The 18,953-nt window shown below is 47.0% G+C and overlaps 1 protein-coding gene across 4 annotated transcripts in view; it reads left to right on the top strand.

The window, feature by feature from the left end:
• The window catches only part of LOC139555893 (kinesin-like protein KIF13B), a 73,907-nt gene that overhangs the window by 21,945 nt on the left and 33,009 nt on the right, over window positions 1-18,953 (top strand). For all 4 annotated transcript variants that reach the window (XM_071369257.1, XM_071369255.1, XM_071369256.1 and 1 more), the window contains exons 14-24: window positions 489-599; window positions 1,257-1,391; window positions 1,566-1,696; window positions 2,472-2,558; window positions 2,946-3,127; window positions 3,331-3,583; window positions 4,112-4,274; window positions 7,527-7,673; window positions 8,270-8,419; window positions 11,494-11,586; window positions 17,160-17,333. In XM_071369257.1, coding sequence (XP_071225358.1) covers window positions 489-599; window positions 1,257-1,391; window positions 1,566-1,696; window positions 2,472-2,558; window positions 2,946-3,127; window positions 3,331-3,583; window positions 4,112-4,274; window positions 7,527-7,673; window positions 8,270-8,419; window positions 11,494-11,586; window positions 17,160-17,333 — 1,626 coding nt within the window. The remainder of the gene's footprint in view (window positions 1-488; window positions 600-1,256; window positions 1,392-1,565; window positions 1,697-2,471; window positions 2,559-2,945; window positions 3,128-3,330; window positions 3,584-4,111; window positions 4,275-7,526; window positions 7,674-8,269; window positions 8,420-11,493; window positions 11,587-17,159; window positions 17,334-18,953) is intronic.

Genomic DNA, 18,953 nt, shown 5'->3' with positions numbered 1-18,953 from the left:
CCATGTGCCAAGCTGATCTCATGGCAGGTGCTTCAACAAAGTACTCAGTAAAATGTCTGAATACTTGTGTAAATGTCATATTTAAAGTTTTTTAAATTTTTAATAAATTAGCAAACATTTCTAAACTTGTTTTTGCTTTGTCATTGTGGGGTGTTGTGTGTAGATTGTCCCCCCCCCCCCCTCAATTTATGAATTTTAGAATACGGCTGTAACGTAACAAGATGTAGAAAAAGTCAAGGTCTGAATACTTTCCGAAGAACTATATGTACATATCTGCCTCCATTACCTCGTACCCCTGGTCATGGACTCAGTACTGGTACTCTGTGTGTTTAGACAAGTTATTATTAGTCATTGTGTGTTATTTTTCTCTTCTGTTTCTCTCTATTTTTGGGAAGGGCCTGTATTAAACATTTCACTGTTAGTCTACATCTGTTGTTTGACCAAGCATGTGATGAATAAAATGTGTATTTGTCTCTTCTCCCTGTCAGTCCATGAAGGCTCCAGATCTGAAGGACAGGCTGGAGGAATCGGAGAAGCTGATCCAGGAGATGACTGTTACCTGGGAGCAGAAACTACGCAAGACTGAGTCAGTCGCTCAGGTAGCTACACGTACATTTCTCTGTCCTGCTCTACTGATAGTTTTCTGTGTTTTATTATGTTTCTTTCCTCACAAGCAGCTAGAATCTCTAGATATCTCTCTCCTGGCTTTGACTGTCTTCCCCTGTCTTCCCCTGTCTTCCCCTGTCTTCCCCTGTCTACGACTGTCTACGACTGTCTACGACTGTCTACTGTCTTCAATTGTCTACTCCTTTTTACTACTGTCCACTGTGTGTGTACTGTAGGAGTGTCAGAAACAGTTGGAGTCTCTAGGTATCTCTCTCCAGTCCTCTATCTTCTATGTTGTGCTGTAGGAGCGTCAGAAACAGTTGGAGTCTCTAGGTATCTCTCTCCAGTCATCTATCTTCTATGTTGTGCTGTAGGAGCGTCAGAAACAGTTGGAGTCTCTAGGTATCTCTCTCCAGTCGTCTATCTTCTATGTTGTGCTGTAGGAGTGTCAGAAACAGTTGGAGTCTCTAGGTATCTCTCTCCAGTCATCTATCTTCTATGTTGTCCTCTAGGAGCGTCAGAAACAGTTGGAGTCTCTAGGTATCTCTCTCCAGTCATCTATCTTCTATGTTGTGCTGTAGGAGCGTCAGAAACAGTTGGAGTCTCTAGGTATCTCTCTCCAGTCATCTATCTTCTATGTTGTCCTCTAGGAGCGTCAGAAACAGTTGGAGTCTCTAGGTATCTCTCTCCAGTCGTCTGGTATCAGAGTGGTAGATGACAAGTGTTTCCTTGTCAACCTCAACGCTGACCCCGCCCTCAACGAACTGCTGGTCTACTACCTAAAGGTACAGTCAGCAACTTAACATCCTAAAAAAAAGCTACAATCTGTGATTTATTTTTTTCTTCATGGTAGTGATTGAGTCCCGTGTGTAGGATCACCCGTGTGCGGGCTTGGTTGACGTAATAACGTATTAACCCACCTCTCTATGGTCTGTCCCATGTTTGTGTCCCGTGTGTAGGAGCACACGCGTGTGGGCTCTGCTGACTCTCAGGATATTCAGCTGTGTGGTATGGCTATCCACCCTGAGCACTGTGTCATCAACATCACCGCTGAGACTGGAGTGGTTCTCACACCACACCGCACCGCACGGTAGGGCTACACACACACACAGTAGGGCTACACACACACACCGCAACGCACGGTAGGGCTACACACACACACGGTAGGGCTACACACACACACACCGCAACGCACGGTAGGGCTACACACACACACACACACACCGCAACGCACGGTAGGGCTACACACACACACACACACATGGTAGGGATACGCACACACTGCAATCCACGGTAGGGCTGCACACACACACACACACACACACACACATGGTAGGGATACGCACACACTGCAATCCACGGTAGGGCTACACACACACACACACACACCGCAACGCACGGTAGGGCTACACACACACACACACATGGTAGGGATACGCACACACTGCAATCCACGGTAGGGCTACACACACACACACACACACCGCAACGCACGGTAGGGCTACACACACACACACACATGGTAGGGATACGCACACACTGCAATCCACGGTAGGGCTACACACACACGCTACACACACCGCAACGCACGGTAGGGCTACACACACACACACACACACCGCAACGCACGGTAGAGCTACACACACACACTGCAACACACGGTAGGGCTACACACACACACACGGTAGGGCTACACACACACACACGCGCTGCAACGCACGGTAGGGCTACACACACACACACGGTAGGGCTGCACATAGACACACACACCCCCAATGCACGGAACAAAACTGCTAGAACTACCCCAACCTGCTGTAATTTCTGTCATATCTACTGTAAATAGTCATGACTCTCTCCGTCTGCAGTACGTGTGTGAATGGCTCTTCAGTCAACAACCCAGTCCAGCTTCACCATGGAGACCGCATCCTGTGGGGAAATAACCACTTCTTCAGGTTGAGTTTACAGATCAGCTGTCTCCCTCTTTAATACATCATAACAGCTGTCACTCTAGTAGCCATTCATGTCTATGCACAAACACTGTTGTTTTGGTCTAAGCCTCTCTCTCTCTCTCTCTCGCTCTCTCTCGCTCTCTCGCTCTTTCTCTCTCTCTCGCTCTTTCTCTCGCTCTCGCATTCGCTCTCGCTCGCTCGCTCTCTCTCTCGCTCTTTCTCTCGCTCTCGCATTCGCTCGCTCTCGCTCTCTCTCTCGCATTCGCTCGCTCTCGCTCTCTCTCTCGCATTCGCTCGCTCTCGCTCTCTCTCTCGCTCTCTCGCTCGCTGTCTCTCTCGCTCTTTCTCTCTCTCTTGCTCTCGCTCTTTCTCTCTCTCGCTCACTCGCAGGATCAACCTGCCCAAACACCTGGCCCATGCGGAAGATGAGGAGGAAGGTGTGATGAAGAGTTGCCTCAGTACTGACCAGTTAGAGGTGGACTTTGATACGGCCAGTGACGTCTCCAGCGAGGTCAGCTTCGGATACGATTTCGCCCAGACAGAGGTCATGATGAAGGGCATGGGCGACAACGGTGACAGTTTACATTTGACATTGTAGTCATTTGGCAGACACTCTTATCCAGAGAGACTTACATTGCATTCATCTGAAGGTAGATACAGACGTCATGTTCAGAATGAGAAGACTATATTAAGCTCAGCAGATCTGTTCACAGATCTATTCGCTTTCCTACGTTTCATCACTAACGCTCCCCCTCCTTCCTCCCTCCCCCCTCAGACCCCATGCAGTCTGTCCTCCAGACGTTGGAGCGGCAGCACGAGGAGGAGAAGAGGACGGCTCTGGAGCGCCAGAGACAGATGTACGAACAGGAGCTGCAGCAGCTGAGGAAGCGGCTCCCTCCTGCAGAGAAACACACTCTGCTGCTGCAGAGCCCTGGACCCGCAGGCCTGGAGCCAGCCGGACCCTCAGCAGCATCGCTCGCATCATCACCCTGCGCCCAGACACGCATGCGCCGCTGGAGCGAGGACAGGTGAGGGGTCAAGAGTTAAACGGCCACGGAACAAGTTACTTTGACACAACTCCCCATACATACTGAACCAGCAGGAATCATCTAGCTCGTCACATAGTAACTGACAGGTTGGTCCAAATCTCTACATGGTGTAGAGAGGCGGTGGTGACTCGGAACAGATCATCAGCGCTAACCTGCTGGTCCAATAACCATCCCTAACCCTCTGTGTCTCTCTCTGTGCTGTAGAGAGGTGGTGATGACTCATAGACTGAGACAACAGATCGTCAGAGCTAACCTGCTGGTCCTATAACCATCCCTAACCCTCTGTGTCTCTCTCCGTGCTGTAGAGAGGTGGTGATGACTCATAGACTGAGACAACAGATCGTCAGAGCTAACCTGCTGGTCCTATAACCATCCCTAACCCTCTGTGTCACTCTCCGTGCTGTAGAGAGGTGGTGATGACTCATAGACTGAGACAACAGATCGTCAGAGCTAACCTGCTGGTCCTATAACCATCCCTAACCCTCTGTGTCTCTCTCCGTGCTGTAGAGAGGCCATGATGACTCGTAGCCTGAGAAGACTGAGACAACAGATCGTCAGAGCTAACCTGCTGGTGCAGGAGGCTGGCTTCATAGCTGAGGAACTCAACAAGAGGACAGAGTACCTGGTCACACTGCAAATACCTGCTGCTAACCTCAATGCCAACAGAAAGGTAGGGTGATGTGTGTGTGTGTGTGTGTGTGTGTGTGTGTGTGTGTGTGTAAGAGGGGGAAAGTTCTGTGTTTGTTTGACTGACTGTGCAGTAACTACCTTGATAACACTATCAGCTTTACAGTACACAGTCCGACAAATACTGACAAAGTGCTGTGTGTGTGTGTGTGTGCCTACATTGCTTTCATGTGAGGTGTTGCAGTGGGTTGTGTGTGTGTCTCTCTCTCTGCCTCCCTCCCTCTCTCTGTCCACCTATATCAATGGTTCATTTTCTTCCCATCATGCTCTACACTGTGGAATACCGCAGGGCAGCTGCCTTGGGCCACTTTTTTAATTAATATATACAGTGGGGAGAACAAGTATTTGATACACTGACGATTTTGCAGGTTTTCCTACTTACAAAGCATGTAGAGGTCTGTAATTTTTATCATAGGTACACTTCAACTGTGAGAGACGGAATTTAAAACAAAAATCCAGAAAATCACATTGTATGATTTTTAAGTAATTAATTCGCATTTTATTGCATGACATAAGTATTTGATACATCAGAAAAGCAGAACTTAATATTTGGTACAGAAACCTTTGTTTGCAATTACAGAGATCATACGTTTCCTGTAGTTCTTGACCAGGTTTGCACACCCTGCAGCAGGGATTTTGGCCCACTCCTCCATACAGACCTTCTCCAGATCCTTCAGGTTTCGGGGCTGTCGCTGGGCAATACGGACTTTCAGCTCCCTCCAAAGATTTTCTATTGGGTTCAGGTCTGGAGACTGGCTAGGCCACTCCAGGACCTTGAGATGCTTCTTACGGAGCCACTCCTTAGTTGCCCTGGCTGTGTGTTTCGGGTCGTTGTCATGCTGGAAGACCCAGCCACGACCTATCTTCAATGCTCTTACTGAGGGAAGGAGGTTGTTGGCCAAGATCTCGCGATGCATGGCCCCATCCATCCTCCCCTCAATACGGTGCAGTCATCCTGTCCCCTTTGCAGAAAAGCATCCCCAAAGAATGATGTTTCCACCTCCAAGCTTCACGGTTAGGATGGTGTTCTTGGGGTTGTACTAATCCTTCTTCTTCCTCCAAACACGGCGAGTGGAGTTTAGACCAAAAAGCTCTATTTTTGTCTCATCAGACCACATGACCTTCTCCAATTCCTCCGCTGGATCATCCAGATGGTCATTGGCAAACTTCAGACGGGCCTGGACATGCGCTGGCTTGAGCAGGGGGACCTTGCGTGCGCTGCAGGATTTTAATCCATGACGGCGTAGTGTGTTACTAATGGTTTTCTTTGAGACTGTGGTCCCAGCTCTCTTCAGGTCATTGACCAGGTCCTGCCGTGTAGTTCTGGGCTGATCCCTCACCTTCCTCGTGATCATTGATGCCCCACGAGGTGAGATCTTGCATGGAGCCCCAGACCGAGGGTGATTGACCGTCATCTTGAACTTCTTCCATTTTCTAATAATTGCGCCGACAGTTGTTGCCTTCTCACCAAGCTGCTTGCCTATTGTCCTGTAGCCCATCCTAGCCTTGTGCAGGTCTACAATTTTAGCCCTGATGTCCTTACACAGCTCTCTGGTCTTGGCCATTGCGGAGAGGTTGGAGTCTGTTTGATTGAGTGGGTGGACAGGTGTCTTTTATACAGCTAACGAGTTCAAACAGGTGCAGTTAATACAGGTAATGAGTGGAGAACAGGAGGGCTTCTTAAAGAAAAACTAACAGGTCTGTGAGAGCCGGAATTCTTACTGGTTGGTAGGTGATCAAATACTTATGTCATGCAATAAAATGCGAATTAATTACTTAAAAATCATACAATGTGATTTTCTGGATTTTTGTTTTAAATTCCGTCTCTCACAGTTGAAGTGTACCTATGATAAAGATTACAGACCTCTACATGCTTTGTAAGTAGGAAAACCTGCAAAATCGGCAGTGTATCAAATACTTGTTCTCCCCACTGTATATATACCAACGACCTTCCTTATGCCTTATCTGAAACTCAAGCTACTATATTTGCAGATGATACTATAATTTATACAGCAAGACAATCGGTTCAACAGGTGCAGCAAGCTCTACAAGTAGATTTGGAGAATATCAGGGAGTAGGTTTTTCCAGAACAAACTTGTTTTAAACACCAAGAAAACCAGGGTTATGTTGGTCTGTTCCACCAGGAAAAGGCCAACACAACACGGGATACAATTAAGGGGGGGGGTACAAATTGAGGAAGTGGCAGAAACCAGCAAGACAACTGCTTATCCTGGTCGCCTCAAATATCTCATCTATGTAAAATAAAAAATATATATATTAAAACTGCATGCATGATCAAAAGGATAGTTAAATATTTACCAGGAAAGATTCTTAAGCAAATAACCCAAGCATTTATTGGGAGTCAGGTGAACTACTGTTCTGTGGTCTGGGGAAATACAACAGCAGGTGAAATTAGGAGGCCGCAGATTAATTTGGGCGGCAGGGTAGCCTAGCGGTTTAGAGCGTTGGACTAGTAACCGGAAGGTTGCAAGATCGAATCCCCGAGCTGACAAGGTAAAAAAACAATCTGTCGTTCTGCCCCCTGAACAAGGCAGTTAACCCTCTGTTCCTAGGCCGTCATTGAAAATAATATGTTCCTAACTGATTGCCTAGTTAAATAAAGGTAAAATAAATCAAATTAAACGGAACAAAGCAGCAAGGATTGTTTTAAGGTGGACACGTGGTTCTTCTGTTGTAGTCATGCTCTTGGTTGGCCATCACTCAACAAGATAATAAAATAAAATAAAACATGCTTATTTTATTTCACAATGTACACCATTTAAAAAAAGGCCAAACTGTATTCAGCTGGTAAGAGACAGACATTCAGTAAGTACTAGGAATAGATTGTCCACCATCTATGTGTTATCCAGACAGAAAAGAGAAATAGGTCAAATAACATGTAAAATTTAGAGCAGTAAAGAAATGTAATAATATATCAAACCAGAAACCTTTTCAATATATAAATTCAAACAATACTTTAAAACCATTTTAAATATAATACATAGGAACGTTGTGCTGGACTATGATAGATGAAGGAATCAATCTATCTTTTTTAGACTGTTAGAGTATTTATCTGGTTAATATGTTAGTGTATTATGTCTGTTTTTGTAACACTGTGTTATATGTGAAAATGTGTTCGTATTATAAATGTGTATTTTAACGTTTAAGGACTCTTGGAAGATTAGTCCAAATGAGGACTAAAAGAGATCCTAATAAAATCTCTCTCCCTCTCCAGCGTGATGCTGTGCTGAGTGAGCCCGCGGTGCAGGTGAGGCGTAAGGGGAAAGGGAAACAGATCTGGGCTCTGGAGAAGATGGAGAACAGACTGGTGGACATGAGAGAACTGTACCAGGAGTGGAAGGACTATGACGAAGACAACCCTGTGAGTTTACAACCCGTGTGTGTGTGTGTCTACAACCCCCCCCCCCGTTTATGAAGTTGAAGCTGAGTGATGTGGTTAACTACTTCTAAGACTCTAGATTGTCTCCAAGTTTTCGCCTTCCCTCCTGTCCTTCATTGTTCTGATCTAAAATAACTAACCAGAGTTGTTAGAATACCCATACTAACATACTGTATACTACATATGTGTATGTGTGTGTATATATATATATACTGTATATATGTATATATGTACAGTGGGGCAAAAAAGTATTTAGTCAGCCACCAATTGTGCAAGTTCTCCCACTTAAAAAGATGAGAGAGGCCTGTAATTTTCATCATAGGTACACTTCAACTATGACAGACAAAATGAGAAAAAAAAATCCAGAAAATCACATTGTAGGATTTTTAATGAATTTATTTGCAAATTATGGTGCCTCACCCTGTCTCCCTCTCTCCTCCTCTCTCCCCCCATCTCCCCCTGTCTCCCTCTCTCCTCTCTCCCTCTCCCCCCATCTCTCCCTGTCTCCTCTCCCCCCGTCTCTCCCTTCCCCTCTCTCCTCTCTCCCTTCCCCTCTCCTCCTCTCTCCTCCTGTCTAGGTGATGCGTTCCTACTTCAAGCGTGCCGACCCGTTCTTTGACGAGCAGGAGAACCACAGTCTGATAGGAGTGGCCAACGTGTTTCTGGCCTGTCTCTTCTACGACGTCAAGCTGCAATACGCTGTACCTATCATCAACCAGAAGGGAGAGGTGTGTGTGTGTGTGTGTGTTCATTCTATGGCATTAAGCTGCAGTGCCCGTCATCAATCAGATTACGTGGGTGACATGTCAGACAAATATACTAAATGTTCAGTCATTAGTTAACCTTTTACACTCGTACCCATATACAGGTTGAAAATGGCAGAATTGGACAAATGCCTACATTTGGAGCTCATTGGCTGTACAGTAACACGCTATAGATGACGTCAGAGCTCAGTGGCTGTACAGTAACACGCTATAGATGATGTCAGAGCTCATTGGCTGTACAGTAACACGCTATAGATGAGGTCAGAGCTCAGTGGCTGTACAGTAACATGCTATAGATGATGTCAGAGCTCAGTGGTGACAGTCGCTATAGATGTGAAGTCATTGGTGTACAGTAACATGCAAGATGACGTCAGAGCTCAGTGGCTGTACAGTAACACGCTATAGATGTCAGAGCTCATTGGCTGTACAGTAACATGCTATAGATGATGTCAGAGCTCATTGGCTGTACAGTAACATGCTATAGATGACGTCAGATCTCATTGGCTGTACAGTAACACGCTATAGATGACGTCAGATCTCATTGGCTGTACAGTAACACGCTATAGATGACGTCAGAGCTCATTGGCTGTACAGTAACACGCTATAGATGACGTCAGATCTCATTGGCTGTACAGTAACACGCTATAGATGACGTCAGATCTCATTGGCTGTACAGTAACACGCTATAGATGACGTCAGATCTCATTGGCTGTACAGTAACACGCTATAGATGACGTCAGAGCTCAGTGGCTGTACAGTAACATGCTATAGATGACGTCAGATCTCAGTGGCTGTACAGTAACACGCTATAGATGACGTCAGATCTCATTGGCTGTACAGTAACATGCTATAGATGACGTCAGAGCTCAGTGGCTGTACAGTAACACGCTATAGATGATGTCAGAGCTCATTGGCTGTACAGTAACACGCTATAGATGATGTCAGAGCTCATTGGCTGTACAGTAACACGCTATAGATGACGTCAGATCTCATTGGCTGTACAGTAACATGCTATAGATGAGGTCAGAGCTCAGTGGCTGTACAGTAACATGCTATAGATGACGTCAGATCTCATTGGCTGTACAGTAACACGCTATAGATGATGTCAGAGCTCATTGGCTGTACAGTAACATGCTATAGATGTCAGAGCTCAGTGGCTGTACAGTAACACTCTATAGATGAGGTCAGAGCTCAGTGGCTGTACAGTAACACGCTATAGATGACGTCAGATCTCAGTGGCTGTACAGTAACACTCTATAGATGAGGTCAGAGCTCAGTGGCTGTACAGTAACACGCTATAGATGAGGTCAGAGCTCAGTGGCTGTACAGTAACACGCTATAGATGACGTCAGAGCTCAGTGGCTGTACAGTAACACGCTATAGATGACATCACAGGTCTGTCTGGGTTTTGATTGACAGTCGTTCTGATCTTGAGCACCTCGCTCGACATGAAGTTGCCCCGATCCCTCCCACTGATTGGGCAACTTTAGAAATGTTGTCTGAGTGAGGGAAATGTTTTGTTGTCTGAGTGAAGGAAGTGTTGTAAATTTTAAGAGGAGTCTATGTATTTTGAAAGATGAGACGTTGAGGATTTATAATAAATACTGCTTTGATGTCATACAAGCAAACCAAACACCTGTGAGTCCAAATGTGCACTTCACATTTCCCCAAAATAATACATCTCACGTCATATACAGTGTCAACGTTTATAACCACTGTGTTAGAATGTACAAGTTATAAGACGACACGGTGTCATACTCTGGGGTCGTTCTGAACACACTGAGCCTGTTTGTCGTGTCACACGCCTCCTGAATCCTCTCAGATCTCCTTTCTATGGGCACCGAAGATCTGTTTCCCTGAATTACACGTGAAAGCCTAACACTGTAATATCAGATTGTATAACTTAGCTAGTCATGTTGGCAATAGAACAAGCTTTCAAATGATGCCCACCTGACCCTGATTGTGATTTATAATGGTCTGTTTTTGGATTGCCTAAACAACAGGTGTGTGGATGCTGGGATGTGTCCCAAACAAAACAACAAGTGTGCTTGCTCTAGTTCCTCAACGACTCAGCTAGGAAAGCTAAAAAAAAAAAGCAATTTATAGTTGAAGACTTTTCTTTGAGTCATAAAAGTGCATTGAAATGACTTAGGAACTGTGTACACTGGAGAGGTGTGAGGCAACCAGTTAGTCCTCTCACTGAAACCGTGTACACTTTGGAGAGGTGTGAGGCAACCAGTTAGTCCTCTCACTGAAACCGTGTACACTTTGGAGAGGTGTGAGGCAACCAGTTAGTCCTCTCACTGAAACCGTGTACACTGGAGAGGTGTGAGGCAACCAGTTAGTCCTCTCACTGAAACCGTGTACACTGGAGAGGTGTGAGGCAACCAGTTAGTCCTCTCACTGAAACCGTGTACACTGGAGAGGTGTGAGGCAACCAGTTAGTCCTCTCACTGAAACCGTGTACACTTTGGAGAGGTGTGAGGCAACCAGTTAGTCCTCTCACTGAAACCGTGTACACTGGAGAGGTGTGAGGCAACCAGTTAGTCCTCTCACTGAAACCGTGTAGACTGGAGAGGTGTGAGGCAACCAGTTAGTCCTCTCACTGAAACCGTGTACACTGGAGAGGTGTGAGGCAACCAGTTAGTCCTCTCACTGAAACCCTTGTTGTTCCTTTGTCTTATGTTGCACTTACTCCACATTTCCCACTAATATTATCGTCATGTTACTGAATGTATCCAGAGTGTTTTCAGATTTCATTAACAACTGTGGTGAAAAGTACAGTAAATGTAAAATGCACATGAAATCAACAGTGTAAAGTTTGGATTCTATCTTGTCAGGTGAACTGTTGTATCCTCACCTTTTTAGTCTAATCATTTTCCCGTGATCTCCAAAATGTTCCCTTTTCAATTGTTACCATGGTTATGCTTTTTCAGATTTCTAATGTAAGAAACATTTCAATGTAGCCCTATCCATATAGGCCAATTCCCCCCTCCGAGTGTAAAGGGTTAATGAGATTGTGTCTTTCTCTCTGTTAGGTGGCAGGGCGTCTCCATGTAGAGGTGTGGCGGGGGAGCGAGGGGCTGGAGGAGACCACTGCAGATGGAGAGACTCGCAAAATGGAGTGTGTGGTAAGAGATTTCAACAGAGACGCTGAAGCCTCAGGTCCTGGAGCACGTACCGAGAATTGTTTAAATCAAATGTTGTCACATGCGGCCGAATACTACTGGTGTAGACCTTAGAGTGAAATGTTTACTTACAAGCCTTAACCAACAATGCAGTTTTAAGAAAATACCAACAAAAAAAAGTAAGAGATAAGAATAACAAATAATTAAAGAGCAGCAGTAAAATAACATTAGCGAGGCTATATACAGGGGGTACCGGTACAATGTGAAGGCTATATACAGGGGGTACCGGTACAATGTGGAGGCTATATACAGGCGGTACAGAGTCAATGTGGAGGCTATATACAGGCGGTACAGAGTCAATGTGGAGGTTATATACAGGGTGTTACGGTACAGAGTCAATGTGGAGGCTATATACAGGGGGTACTGATATAGAGTCAATGTGGAGGCTATATACAGGGGGAACCGGTACAGAGTCAATGTGGAGGCTATATACAGGGTGTTACGGTACAATGTGGAGGCTATATACAGGGGGTACCGGTACAGAGTCAATGTGGAGGCTATATACAGGGGGTACCGGTACAGAGTCAATGTGGAGACTATATACAGGGGGTACCGGTACAGAGTCAATGTGGAGACTATATACAGGGGGTACCGGTACAGAGTCAATGTGGAGGCTATATACAGGGGGTACCGGTACAGAGTCAATGTGGAGGCTATATACAGGGGGTACATTTACATTTACATTTAAGTCATTTAGCAGACGCTCTTATCCAGAGCGACTTACAAATTGGTGCATTCACCTTATGATATCCAGTGGAACAACCACTTTACAATAGTGCATCTAACTCTTTTAAGGGGGGGGGGGGGGGGTTAGAAGGATTCCTTTCTCCTCTCCTCGGTCTTCCTTAAAGAGGTGGGGTTTCAGGTGTCTCCGGAAGGTGGTGATTGACTCCGCTGACCTGGCGTCGTGAGGGAGTTTGTTCCACCATTGGGGTGCCAGAGCAGCGAACAGTTTTGACTGGGCTGAGCGGGAACTGTACTTCCTCAGAGGTAGGGAGGCGAGCAGGCCAGAGGTGGATGAACGCAGTGCCCTTGTTTGGGTGTAGGGCCTGATCAGAGCCTGAAGGTACGGAGGTGCCGTTCCCCTCACAGCTCCGTAGGCAAGCACCATGGTCTTGTAGCGGATGCGAGCTTCAACTGGAAGCCAGTGGAGAGAGCGGAGGAGCGGGGTGACGTGAGAGAACTTGAGAAGGTTGAACACCAGACGGGCTGCGGCGTTCTGGATGAGTTGTAGGGGTTTAATGGCACAGGCAGGGAGCCCAGCCAACAGCGAGTTGCAGTAATCCAGACGGGAGATGACAAGTGCCTGGATTAGGACCTGCGCCGCTTCCTGAGTGAGGCAGGGTCGTACTCTGCGAATGTTGTAGAGCATGAACCTACAGGAACGGGTCACCGCCTTGATGTTAGTTGAGAACGACAGGGTGTTGTCCAGGATCACGCCAAGGTTCTTAGCACTCTGGGAGGAGGACACAATGGAGTTGTCAACCGTGATGGCGAGATCATGGAACGGGCAGTCCTTCCCCGGGAGGAAGAGCAGCTCCGTCTTGCCGAGGTTCAGCTTGAGGTGGTGATCCGTCATCCACACTGATATGTCTGCCAGACATGCAGAGATGCGCTTCGCCACCTGGTTATCAGAGGGGGGAAAGGAGAAGATTAATTGTGTGTCGTCTGCATAGCAATGATAGGAGAGACCATGTGAGGATATGACAGAGCCAAGTGACTTGGTGTATAGCGAGAATAGGAGAGGGCCTAGAACAGAGCCCTGGGGGACACCAGTGGTGAGAGCACGTGGTGCGGAGACAGATTCTCGCCACGCCACCTGGTAGGAGCGACCTGTCAGGTAGGACGCAATCCAAGCATGGGCCGCGCCGGAGATGCCCAACTCGGAGAGGGTGGAGAGGAGGATCTGATGGTTCACAGTATCAAAGGCAGCCGATAGGTCTAGAAGGATGAGAGCAGAGGAGAGAGAGTTAGCTTTAGCAGTGCGGAGCGCCTCCGTGACACAGAGAAGAGCAGTCTCAGTTGAATGACTAGTCTTGAAACCTGACTGATTTGGATCAAGAAGGTCATTCTGAGAGAGATAGCAGGAGAGCTGGCCAAGGACGGCACGTTCAAGAGTTTTGGAGAGAAAAGAAAGAAGGGATACTGGTCTGTAGTTGTTGACATCGGAGGGATCGAGTGTAAGTTTTTTCAGAAGGGGTGCAACTCTCGCTCTCTTGAAGACGGAAGGGACGTAGCCAGCGGTCAAGGATGAGTTGATGAGCGAGGTGAGGTAAGGGAGAAGGTCTCCGGAAATGGTCTGGAGAAGAGAGGAGGGGATAGGGTCAAGCGGGCAGGTTGTTGGGCGGCCGGCCGTCACAAGACGCGAGATTTCATCTGGAGAGAGAGGGGAGAAAGAGGTCAAAGCACAGGGTAGGGCAGTGTGAGCAGAACCAGCGGTGTCGTTTGACTTAGCAAACGAGGATCGGATGTCGTCGACCTTCTTTTCAAAATGGTTGACGAAGTCATCTGCAGAGAGGGAGGAGGAGGGGGGAGGAGGGGGAGGAGGATTCAGGAGGGAGGAGAAGGTGGCAAAGAGCTTCCTAGGGTTAGAGGCAGATGCTTGGAATTTAGAGTGGTAGAAAGTGGCTTTAGCAGCAGAGACAGAAGAGGAGAATGTAGAGAGGAGGGAGTGAAAGGATGCCAGGTCCGCAGGGAGGCGAGTTTTCCTCCATTTCCGCTCGGCTGCCCGGAGCCCTGTTCTGTGAGCTCGCAATGAGTCGTCGAGCCACGGAGCGGGAGGGGAGGACCGAGCCGGCCTGGAGGATAGGGGACATAGAGAGTCAAAGGATGCAGAAAGGGAGGAGAGGAGGGTTGAGGAGGCAGAATCAGGAGATAGGTTGGAGAAGGTTTGAGCAGAGGGAAGAGATGATAGGATGGAAGAGGAGAGAGTAGCGGGGGAGAGAGAGCGAAGGTTGGGACGGCGCGATACCATCCGAGTAGGGGCAGTGTGGGAAGTGTTGGATGAGAGCGAGAGGGAAAAGGATACAAGGTAGTGGTCGGAGACTTGGAGGGGAGTTGCAATGAGATTAGTGGAAGAACAGCATCTAGTAAAGATGAGGTCAAGCGTATTGCCTGCCTTGTGAGTAGGGGGGGAAGGTGAGAGGGTGAGGTCAAAAGATGAGAGGAGTGGAAAGGAGGATCCAGAGAGGAATGAGTCAAAGGTAGACGTGGGGAGGTTAAAGTCACCCAGAACTGTGAGAGGTGAGCCATCCTCAGGAAAGGAACTTATCAGGGCGTCAAGCTCATTGATGAACTCTCCAAGGGAACCTGGAGGGCGATAAATGATAAGGATGTTAAGCTTGAAAGGGCTGGTAACTGTGACAGCATGGAATTCAAAGGAGGCGATAGACAGATGGGTCAGGGGAGAAAGAGAGAATGTCCACTTGGGAGAGATGAGGATCCAAGTGCCACCACCCCGCTGACCAGAAGCTCTCGGGGTGTGCGAGAACACGTGGGCAGACGAGGAGAGAGCAGTAGGAGTAGCAGTGTTATCAGTGGTAATCCATGTTTCCGTCAGTGCCAAGAAGTCGAGGGACTGGAGGGAAGCATAGGCTGAGATGAACTCTGCCTTGTTGGCCGCAGATCGGCAGTTCCAGAGGCTGCCGGAGACCTGGAACTCCACGTGGGTCGTGCGCGCTGGGACCACCAGGTTAGAGTAGCAGCGGCCACGCGGTGTGAAGCGTTTGTATGGTCTGTGCAGAGAGGAGAGAAGAGGGATAGACAGACACATAGTTGACAGGCTACAGAAGAGGCTACGCTAATGCAAAGGAGATTGGAATGACAAGTGGACTACACGTCTCGCATGTTCAGAAAGTTAAGCTTACGTTGCAAAAATCTTATTGACTAAAATGATATAGTACTGCTGGCTGGTGAAGTAGGCTAGCTAGCAGTGGCTGCGTTGTTGACTTTGTTTGAAAGTGTAGCTGGCTAGGTAACCTCTAACTGGCTAGGTAACCTCGATAATTACTCTAAACTACACAATTATCTTGGATACAAAGACAGCAAAGACAACTATGTAGCTAGCTAACACTACGCTAATCAAGTCGTTCCGTTGTAATGTAATAGTTTCTACAGTGCTGCTATTCGGTAGAAGTTGGCTAGCTGGCTAGCTAGCAGTGTTGACTAGGTAGGAGAACGGCAGCGCGGCGGACGAAAATAGCTGGCTAGCTAACCGATAATTACTCTAAACTACACAATTATCTTAGATACTAAGACAGCAAAGACAACTATGTAGCTAGCTAACACTACACTAATCAAGTCGTTCCGTTGTTTCGTTGTAATGTAATAGTTTCTACAGTGCTGCTATTCGGTGGCTAGCTGGCTAGCTAGCAGTGTTGACTACGTTACGTTAGAAGGACGAAAATAGCTGGCTAGCGAACCTCGATAATTACTCTAAACTACACAATTATCTTTGATACAAAGACGGCTATGTAGCTAGCTAAGATCAAACAAATCAAACCGTTGTACTGTAATGAAATGAAATGAAAGGGGGTACCAGTACAGAGTCAATGTGGAGGCTATATACAGGGGGAACCGGTACAGAGTCAATGTGGAGGCTATATACAGGGTGTTACGGTATAGAGTCAATGTGGAGGCTATATACAGGGGGAACCGGTACAGAGTCAATGTGGAGGCTATATACAGGGGGTACCGGTACAGAGTCAATGTGGAGGCTATATACAGGGGGTACCGATACAGAGTCAATGTGGAGGCTATATACAGGGGGTACCGGTACAGAGTCAATGTGGAGACTATATACAGGGGGAACCGGTACAGAGTCAATGTGGAGGCTATATACAGGGGGTACCGGTACAGAGTCAATGTGGAGACTATATACAGGGGGAACCGGTACAGAGTCAATGTGGAGACTATATACAGGGGGAACCGGTACAGAGTCAATGTGGAGGCTATATACAGGGTGTTACGGTACAGAGTCAATGAGCGGGGGCACCGGTGTCGAGGTCAATTGAGGTAATATGTACATGTAGGTAGAGTTATTAAAGTGACTATGCATAGATAATAACAGAGAGTAGCAGCAGCGTAGAAGAGGGGGGGGGGGGCATGCAAATAGTCTGGGTAGCCATTTGATTAGATATTCAGGAGTCTTATGGCTTGGGGGTAGAAGCTGTTTAGAAGCCTCTTGGACCTAAACTTGGCGCTCCGGTACCGCTAGCCGTGCGGTAGCAGAGAGAACAGTCTACGACAGGGTTGGCTACTGTTGGACTTCATTCAGCCATCGCTGCTGTGTCCTCTGCAAAATCAATACCTAACTACATTTTTACACCCAATGAATCGTTGGATGCTAAGGGTTACATTTAAAATAGACAGTAATATGTTAGTTAGTGTTTTCTAATGCTTGTGTTGTCTGTTTTTTTAAGCGGTGTTTGTGGAAATGATCATTCAGAATCTATAGTCACTTGACTGTATTATGGAATGTGTTCATATATTCGCTGAGTGTCTCCTCCTCTGTCCAGGTGAGGATCCTGCAGGCTACAGGTCTTCCCCGTCACCTGGGTAACTTTGTGTTCTGCCAGTACCACTTCTGGGGGCAGGATGAGCCTGTTTTCATCGCCCCGGAGATGGAGCCCTCAGCTCCGTCAGCCACCAGCAAAGAGCCCCTCTGCACCGTGCTGTTCGACAGTAGCAAGGTGGGACTGTGGCTCGGTCACATAGAGACAGGCAAAGAAACCTATAATAACCATAGAGGACAGCAGAGAAGTCTCTCTCTACATATTGTATAGAAAAGCCTAAACGTCTGCATGTGTCCTGGGCATATTAGATTTGATTTAAACAGACTAATTCTAACTGAAAGCTGGGTGTACAGCTGACAGCAGCAACGTGGGACAATGGGCTAGGCCTGTCACCACAAACACGGAGGCCGTGGCACGCCTCCTGGGACGCGGGGGCCGTGGCACGCCTCCTGGGACGCGGGGGCCGTGGCACGCCTCCTGGGACGCGGGGGCCGTGGCACGCCTCCTGGGACGCGGGGGCCGTGGCACGCCTCCTGGGACGCGGGGGCCGTGGCACGCCTCCTGGGACGCGGGGGCCGTGGCACGCCTCCTGGGACGCGGGGGCCGTGGCACGCCTCCTGGGACGCGGGGGCCGTGGCACGCCTCCTGGGACGCGGGGGCCGTGGCACGTCTCCTGGGACAGAATTAGTAATAGGGACGTAAGGTAGGACAGCGGAGAAGTCTATCCACATACAAGATACTAATCCCTCTAGACCAGGGGTGTCAAACTCATTTCGCATCGTGGGCCACATACGGCCTAGGGAGATGTCAAGTGGGCCGGACCATTAAAATTATACCATACTCTGCTATAAATAACCAAAATATCATGTCTTTCCTTTGTTTTGGTGTAAAGAAGCACAAGAACATTAGGAAAATATTGAAATTTAATGAACTATCCTTTTACAAAACATTTAATGAAACACCTCATATTTCCTTAGACAAATGTGCAATTTACTTTTATCATTCACAAATATGCATTGCAACTGATCCCACTGATTGTACAAAGGCACAAAACTTTAATTGGTACTGAAAAATATAGTAATGCACTTTAAGATTAAATGAGACTTTTAAAGAAAGGAATTTTTAAACCACTTACACATACGCATATAAAATCTAAATGTAATCCCTGCGTACACCTTACAAACTAAGGAGAGTGATTTTAAATGTGTAATGAAGAAAGTGTTCGCCTGTCCTGTAAATCTGTAAACTTCATACATGAAACATACATACACATACAATACATACTGAAAATGTATGGAGTTGTATGAACAGTAGAATTCCATCACACAACTTTTGTTTTGAAGCTGCTGACTAACATTAAAGTGCACATTTTTTTAAATCACCACAGTAAGGATTCATCTTCACAGAGCTGTATTCTTTCAATGCAAACAGTATCTAAGGCAGCATTTTAAAGGTGTTAGTCTAGTCTGGACTTGTATTTGTTCCTGAAACTTGGCATCTTTTGGCCTGTACAAGTGCATCAACACCAGGTGTCATGTCCTGACTAGCTGTCACTTTCAGAATGTCATTTAAGTGCTTGTTTGTGAGCCTTGAACGCATTTTTGTTTTATTGATATTCATCACTGAGAAAATTTGTTCACAAAGGTAGGTTGTCCCAAACATGCACAAAATTTTAGCAGCCAGGGCTGTTAATTTGGGGTACCCTGGTAGTAGATACTGATAAAATCTGTCCAGACCTACAGAGGCAAATTTGCCCTTCAAATCTGCATCACACTGCAAATCAATTATCTCTAGCTG

The sequence above is a fragment of the Salvelinus alpinus genome, chromosome 27 (genome assembly GCF_045679555.1).
Source record: "Salvelinus alpinus chromosome 27, SLU_Salpinus.1, whole genome shotgun sequence".
NCBI classification, from domain to species: Eukaryota; Metazoa; Chordata; class Actinopteri; order Salmoniformes; family Salmonidae; genus Salvelinus; species Salvelinus alpinus.
The sequence above is the reverse complement of the archived record's forward strand: the minus strand, read 5'-3'. Positions and strand labels throughout refer to the sequence as shown.